We start from the raw sequence: 8,471 nt of genomic DNA, 5'->3' as shown, positions 1-8,471 counted from the left end.
CGCCATGTCATGTGATTTCAGGACGTCACCGAACGAGCCTACCGATTACTGCCTGGTGATGTTAGCTCCAACCAGCAAAGGAATGCCCTCACTTTATCGCTAGACGTCGATGCCAGATTTTCTGGAAAAGGGTCATTTGACGCAGTCGTGTTAAATATTGTAGTTCCAGACTTTTTCTCCCACAACTAATAAAAAATGCGCTTATCGTTGTAGTCAGTCAATGGTAGAATAAGTGTAAAAGAAATAAAAATGTGAACTACACAATGCTCAACCCAACCTGAACCCAGGCATTCTTGTAGTGCGGACTGCGCAAAGACAGGTGTTGATGGAACCACAAGGAGTCTCACCAGTTCAAACAATGGTTGCCTACTCGAGGCAGCGCCTTTATTCATCAAGGACTTGGGCTTCGCCTCATGCGCGTCTTCTTCCTCCCCGTTTCCTTTTAATACCTCTCTCGTGCTAATCTTAACTGACGCGGCTTTTTTGGTGACGACGATCTCGAAGGAGGACTGGGTGGGAAGGATGCAACAACACAAGCACACAGACACACACACGCCAGTGACCGACGCCTTAGCGGCGGCCGTTGATTCGTCCATACAGAGCGACGTCAACGCACACGCAGCAGGGGCATCTCTCCCCCTTCATCGGCTGGTCACTCTGGCAGAGGTGTCGACACGGGCCCACTTTGAATGGTGGTCACTGGGAAAGGAGCAGTATGTAACATCACCGTCCCGTGTAGGGCCGCTTATCACCATGAAGGGGTTTTACTGGGAACAGTAGCCCTGCATGGGGGATTTTTCTGTATCGTCCTGGAAAAGCAACAGCAACGGTTGTGCCTCTCGGGTGACTCCTACTCCGTCTTTAACGTGTGCACTTCTGCCGAAACGAATTTCTTGGGTCAATCCGGGCAGCACAAACTTGCTTACAAAAAACAAAAAAAGTAGCGAGCAGCTGCGTGATCGGATTGGCGCAAGTAAATAAATTAGCGTTCCAGGATATCTTTCATGTCCCACTGCAGTGACGACAACGCCTAGCAGCTTTATTCTTTCACGTCATCCTTTCGTGCGAACAACAATCCGATCTAGAATGAATATGAAGCTATGTTCGATCTGCAGGCCTCCTATGCGTCATCACAAGGACAATGCTCTAATGAAACACGTGCGGATTTTGTCAGCACAGCGAGTCGTGTCATAAACGAAAAGCAGTCCTCGAATGATAGCGTAATGCTCCATAGGAGTACAGTTCTATGCGTGTTACCGACCCTCGGAGGCTTTGTTGCACTATCCGAGGATAAACCTGAACGCTCTGGAAGCAGTACGTTTAACGCAGATCAACCGCAGAAATTCAGCATTTCTATGTGTTGGCTGTGATGGGTCGATAACACGATCATCCGGGATATAATTTCTCTATTATCTATTATTTCCTCCTAATTCCATCTCGCTTCATCGTCACCCAGATAACAACCTGCGACTCTGCAGACATTTGAGTTCTTGAAGCTACCTCTCTTGAAGGAAGTGCAGCTAGACCTGTGCCATCACACTGTTTGATAGAACCTAGTGTCAGAGGAAAGAAAGCTTCTAAACCTGAATTGTAGCGCATCTGCGAACAGCTGTAAGGTGACAAAAATTTCATGTTGAGAAGTTTGCTATGTCGTTTCACTGTAGAGTTGTAACAGTAGATAAACTGGACGACGTCCGCTTGCAAGTGCACCTGGAAGGGTCGTGGAGGTTGCCCATATTACAGCCCAGACTAATATGGTTATGGCAATTATAAACACCAATCTATTTTTTTACATGACTTCGCCTGTTGCCCACTTCCACAAGGTTACAAGGTCGTCTATGCCCAGGTGCTTTCCGTGCGTTTGAGGACATAACCCCATACACGCTGTGGGTGACCTCATATTCTCATAAAAAAGTGCTCTCTGTGACAAAATAGCGCATCTGAATACGGTGCATACTTCCGAGGAGACGAACGAAAATGTAGCTTGTGCATGTTGTAATGACTAGAATGCCTCAGTGTAGAAAAAGAACATTTTTGTTTGAAGACGGGGTCATAACGTTGTTCTGGATCAAAAGCAGCGGAATGCCTACAGTAAATCCTAAACTCCCTACAGTACAAAAATGGAGCACACATTTAGCTGCTTTGACAAAAACAAAAATGCTTGAAAAAAAAATGCTTTGTCAGGAAAATATCTTAGCGTGACCTGTATTCACATGACAAACACTGCCTCGGTGTCTGGTGTCCCGATCGTGCGTATACGTATATGATTCAGTTGGCCCTGCGTTCTTTCGAAGCCAACATTTAAATGCGTCAATGGAGATGCAATCAGATGGATGATGTAACTTGCTCTCAGCACATGGTAAGGCTATGGCACAGAAATAACGCCGATGGTTCATGCCACTCAAGGAAACTGTCAGGATAATCTGCATCCTTTCAGATGGGAGTTCACCTACCCACTAGTAAGAACTCGCTGAACAAGTGCTTTCATTCCGTGAATTATGCAGGATACAAGTGAAGTGCTGTAGTCCCAGCCGGAGTGCGACTTGCTCTCCCGGCGGGATTTCACCCCATTTCCACCCTTATCTCGGAGAATGCGCAGGTATAAAGTACAGTGCCGTGTTACTTAACTCTTGCGTGCGCCCAATCATCTTTACAAAATAAGTTATTTAATGCTTAACCAAACTGTTGATTATTCCTCAGAACGTTTGTTCTTCTTCGTGTAAAGGGGGCGTGTGTTAAAATTGTTTCCTTGCTAATCACGTCTGTTCTAAAGGAAACCGAGGATCCTGAGCGGTCAGGTTGTCATAGACTGCGCGACCAAAATAAATCAGGGTCTGTCTCCTCCTCGTCCACTGAAATGCTGACAACTGCCAGAAAGCAATAAAAAATTCTCTAATTCTGTGCAGTGCTGCTTGCGTTCTTGTTCGTAGCGGCAGATGAACAGCGGATTCGTGCACACGTCGATAAAGATCAGGATGAAATCGACTAAAGACTGATGCAATCTGGAGAAGTTGAACTTGCGAAGTTTTCTTCGTCGCGTTTTTTCATTTACTGCCCTGCTCTTGCATTGTGATCCTACGGCATTTTCAGCCGGTTAAATTCACGAATAATTCACGAACAGAAGTACTACTATAATTTAGAGTGACTAAGACACCTTTCGACGAGTATAGCAAAGGGCAAACAGAGTCCCGTTATAAATGCCTAAGTAGGCGACAGTAAGCGCTCGCGCATAGCACGGAGGGCATCGCGGTTCTCTGTATTCCTGACACTCAAACGTCGTCGCAGACAGTCACCACAGGCGTCGCCCTCTGAATCAGCTGGCGACACAATCCAAGTGCGCTCATCGTCGCTGGAGCCAGAGCTCTTGACGCGAGCATGTTCTCGTACACACCACAGCGCGAGCCACCGCACTAATGCGGTAACCAGAGGGACACACTCGGCACGAAACTTTGGGTGGTGTACGCTGCATGTGCTCGAGTCACCACCCTAAGCACTTCCAGCATGGAATCCGCACAGCGTAATCCATTCTTGGGTCGACCGCCGCCGATACTGGGAATCAGAAGGCCAGCGACGCCATTTTGGTCCGTGCACGCTGTACGCAAGTCGGGGTCGGTTTGTCCGTGGGCGGGGTGGCTGCCGCGGCGTAGCATGTGAAGTCCGTCATCCGACTATCTGTGCACCACGAACAGGGAGAAGACCCGATGTAGGAGCAGCACCACCGACACCAGCAGCAACGATGAGAGCGACCTCTCGGCCAAATTGCCCTGGCGACCATGCTGCATGGCTGCCGGCTTCTCGCCTGCGTAGAGGGAAGGAACAAATTGTGTCGCAGAAAACCTTTTTTCTTGTTGCAGTTCGAATAAAGAAAAAAAAATAGGAGAAGGGGACACCCAATTAATCGCTTCCGTCGTGCGTGTGCATGCACTTTTCTGTTTGTTTAATCAATGATCCCTTAAACTGTGCATCATTTCACACGTACTTGTTATTATACAGTCGTAAGCTACTATATGATGTCAAGAGAGAACATAACATGTATATGAAGCTCAGCTATCACCACGCATAAGGGCCTACCTTAATGGTCCAGGGGTAGCAAGTGTAACTTGGGATCCTATGGGGTGCCGGGGACTGTGATTCCCTTCATACATGAGTTGGCAGCTCCTACCATCTCGGTCGACTCATCTTCCAACTACCACCTGCCAGAGGCATGCTCGTGATCTGTCGCTCATAATGCCAACTGAATAACTTTGACTAACGTGCGAGTCTGTGCAAATTTTGTCTTTTTTTTTTTCTGACTGACGGAATCAGCACGACATGTCGACTATGAATACTCCTTGCGCTTACTTAAAACCGATAAAGCCAAGTAAAACTTTTTTGTCCGCCTAAAACTCGCCTTTCGGCTCATGTAAGGGTCTTCGTGTCGAGCTAGCTCAACCCCACTGGAGACCATGGTTTTACGTAGTCCGACCATCTTGGAAAGAATGATGTAAATGCTGTGAAGAAAAAGTTTCCAGTTTCCAGGGCTAGTTGGATGACAGGAAAAAGAGCCCTGGTGTCATCGTACCACCTAGCCTAGAGGCAGTGTGTGCCAATGTTAGACGTCGCGGCCTTTGCTTGCCCTGGTTTTGACTCGATAAATAGTTAAGGTTAGCCTGCAGTTGTGATTTGAAGTGATCTTGCACAGCCGAACACCTGACTTGACCCACTGCTTGATAAACTCGATGCGTCATTTATAGGATGGGCTACAAAGCTCCACATAGATCAAGCTGTAGTTGAATATGCTTGTTACAGATTCGATTCTCACATATAGTTTTCTCCGTTCATGTGGAATAGCGCCTCGCATTGTTCCGATGCTAGACGATGCCCCAGAAAGCTTTGTTCATCGGTCGTATTATGCGCGAAAACTAATTTCAGAACCAGCCTCTTAAGGCCTTCGCAAGGCGTTTCCACGATCTCCCTGATCGCCAGGATCCCCTCACAGGGAGCCAATGATCGAAAGAAGGAGAAAAAAAGTATAAACGCAGTACATTCTACCCCACTGGTATTTCCTGTTCGTACTTCAGAGCCAGAGGACGTCATGTCTGCGATAGGGGCTTACCGTTGAGCACATGCACCGTGATGTTTGCCGGATCCGCATAGGATGGAATGCACGAGTAATTGCCTGAGTCTCGTGTGGCCGCGTCCAAAACCTGTGTGCCAAAACAACAACAGTCAGTGAATACTCTCATATTTTTGACTATGAGAGATAGAAGTTAGCATCCTAAGGATATCGTAAAGTGAATTTTTTATCTGCTAGATTTTAGGCAATTTTCAATAATGGAGTCGAACGCTGAGTTAGTTGGTCACACATCTCTTGGAAGAAGGCAGCAGAGCAGGTAACAACACAAACCATAAGAAGCACACACAAACACAAGGACAACGCTGCACTGACAACTATATTGACAAGAAACCGCACATCTTCTCCATTCACTTCACGTCTGCAGCCAACTTTTTCCTTATCTTTAACATCCTGCCGGTTTGCTCAAAAATTCTAATTTCTTCTTCAACAAAACCACTGATGGCATACTGACACATTAGTCTCCCAAGTCACAGATTGCACATCCTTCATAAAATTCCCTTGCTAGCTTGTCCTTCATCCTTTTCATAGCCTTACCATGAGGAAGGTCAGCCGGACATTTTTGGTCTCTACAACCAACGCAGTCTTTGTAGTGCACATCAACCCCGGCACCAAGCAGAGCTAAAGGGATGTATGTGCAGGTTAACAACCCGGACTTCAACTCTGGATGCAAAACTTCGCACCGGACTAGGTACTCTAAATGTATTAAGGCGGTTGTTTATCAGATTCCCCTGCATTGTGGAAAGAAATGTATTGGACAGACAGGAAGATGTCTCAATGATAGGATTAGAGAGCACGCTATGGCAATAACGGACAAGTATGGCACTAATCTAGCTGTGCACTGCAAAGACTGCGTTGGTTGTAGAGACCAAAAATATCTGACTGACCTTCACAATGTTAAGGTTATTATAAGGATGAAGGACTAGTTAGCAAGGGAAATTTATGAAGCATATGCAATCTGTGACTTGGGAGACCATTGTGTCAGTATGCCATCAGTGATTTTGTTGAAGAAGGAATTAGAATTTTTGCGCAAACTGGCAGGATGTTAAAGAGAAGGAAGAAGTTTGCTGAAGACGTGAAGTGAAGGGAGAGTGTGATTTCTTGTCAATATAGTTGTCAGTGCAGCGTTGCCCTTGTGTTTGTGTGTGCTTCTTATGCTTTGTGTTGCTACCTGCTCTGCTGCCTCCTTCCAAGAGAGGCAATTTTTAGTTGCCAGGCTTGGTTCCCCGTTCACACTGCCAAATATTCTGGAAGATTCTCAACTTTTCTCGCATGCTATGACAGGCATATACAGACACGTCCGATAAAAAGACAACAAAAAGGAGGAGATAGGGATATGTCCACTCATCGTCCTGCCCCATAGAAAATGGAATGCGTTGGCATTGGTCGTTCGTCAGGCTTAAGTGTTCTGATACCACTATAACGCGTCCTGGGTTACATGTGCTCCAGCAAACAAGCACTGAAAACGAGCCAGACACCAACGCTACACTTCCAGATATACGAGAGAAAGGCGTCCTAGTTGGTGATCATGTATTAGAATGGACATTACAACCGTGCGAAAGGGCAACGGGCAAAGACGAAACGAACAGGGTGGAGCATGGCTGTGGGTTTCTTCCTTGTCTGTCGTACTTTTGAGAGGTTGTAACATGTAGTCTTGTAGAGTTTCAGCATTCTTTAGCCCTGGTCTGTAACACCTGGTTCTATGTCTCATGACATGTACGCGTAGGTGGACTGCGTATCTTTCACGGGAGTAAGCGTCCCACCAACGTACGCTAGCGGGCAAGGAGTCAGCAGCAAACTGGTATTCTCTGCAACTTTGCAAAAGCTAAGCTCCACCGCTACTGAGCGATCCGTGCTTACCTGCAGTCTGGACACCGTGGTTGCGGGCCCCCGTTCAGTGACGACCCGGATGCCTTCGCGGCGGCTCGAGTCGTAGTTGATCATCCGGTCGTCGTGGTACCAGAATACGTACACAGGCGGCGCCCGCGTGTCCGTCACCACGCAAGTCAGGTTGATGGTGTTGCCGCTCTGGATGTACAAGTTGCTGCCCTCAGGGATGCGTGCCTTGGCCACTGCGAAAGAGGAACGAAAAAGGAGTTAATGGCAAGAACAACATTGTGCTTGTCCGTCCAGGCACCAAATGCAAATTATAAACCAAATCAGGAGCGTTTGCTTGTTTAGACACCAATAACATATTTAAGAACTATGACCGTGCATTGAGTCATTAGTATCCTGTAATAATTTCTCTTGAATGTCTAAGAATCGTTTTTTTTTCTGCATGTGCATTTTCTAGAAACGTTCCTGGGTTTTATTCCGTACTGTGCGGATACATCTCTTGGCTCTGGTGTGTAGCGTATGTAAAAAAAAAAAAAAGACATGCGAAAGGGAGTATGCACCGACGCCGTCGTGGCGGCATTCTAGTGTTGCATGAAGCACTGCGAAAGAGATCAAGCATAGCCAATCGGCTGACCATTATCTGTTCTGGCTTGCACTGCTGAAGCTGTACTCCGCACAACAAAATGGCGCCCGTAAAGTTAATGGAATACCTCCTATGCGGGCACAAAATAAAGCGAATGACAGGTAGGTTGATTATATTGGAACCGTTTTTGAAAATATGCCGATGTATAATGCTAAACGATTCCCTCTTCGTCGGGTTATCGCATGTGGTGCTGATTGAATGTCCAGTGATTTCATGGCAATCGTTTCAGCAATGATTTTTTTTGTGGGGGGGAGGAAGGGGGGGAGCAATCGCATGTACGTACTTACGTGCCCCGTCTTCGACGACGTGGCCGGTACGTGTCCAGATGAAGTTCCTTTAAATTCACTTCATTCGAGTGATGCATCATTTTGATATCAACTTGTTGGTGGAATTATGCGCATCTTTCAGTTGTCGAGTTACAAACACGTGCATTAGGAGCTGATCCTCTCCGCACACTGGTATCGTCCCCTTTGTCTTCACCAGGCCGCTGAGACCAACTCTAACCTATATTAGGGTACTATTTCGCAATACAAAAACACGTGAAAATTACCACTGTGATTGTACGAAAGAGATACACATCTCTACAGTAGCCAAAGTAATCAGGACCGTAATGAGATTGGCGGTAGGGAAAAACAGTCAGACGTTCCACCAGTGAGGAAGGACGAGGTCAAGAAAGCACTAGAAACTATGAAAAAGGGGGAATCAGCTGGAGAGGATCACATAACTACAGATTTGCTGAAGGACGGAGGGGATATCGTGCTAGAAAACCTGGCCACCCTGTATACGCAGTGCCTGGTGTCATCGACGGTACCGCAACCATGGAAGAATGCAAACATTATCCTCATTCACAAGAAAGGGGACTCTAAGGACCTTACAAAT

The 8,471-nt window shown here is 46.7% G+C and overlaps 1 protein-coding gene across 1 annotated transcript in view; it reads right to left on the bottom strand.

Annotated features, from left to right (window-relative positions):
• Positions 1-3,249: 3,249 nt before the first annotated feature.
• LOC146198118 (neurotrimin-like) overlaps positions 3,250-8,471 on the bottom strand; it is a 289,920-nt gene continuing 284,698 nt past the window's right edge. The window contains exons 4-6 of the mRNA XM_084592569.1: positions 6,974-7,185; positions 5,096-5,186; positions 3,250-3,799 (exon numbers count right to left, since the gene is read on the bottom strand). Coding sequence (XP_084448695.1) covers positions 3,669-3,799; positions 5,096-5,186; positions 6,974-7,185 — 434 coding nt within the window. The 3' untranslated portion in view covers positions 3,250-3,668. The remainder of the gene's footprint in view (positions 3,800-5,095; positions 5,187-6,973; positions 7,186-8,471) is intronic.

This window comes from Amblyomma maculatum, chromosome 2 (genome assembly GCF_055883805.1).
Source record: "Amblyomma maculatum isolate TAMU_Amacu chromosome 2, ASM5588380v1, whole genome shotgun sequence".
NCBI lineage: Eukaryota > Metazoa > Arthropoda > Arachnida > Ixodida > Ixodidae > Amblyomma > Amblyomma maculatum.
Note: the sequence above shows the minus strand (reverse complement) of the source record. Positions and strands in the feature narration are given on the sequence as shown.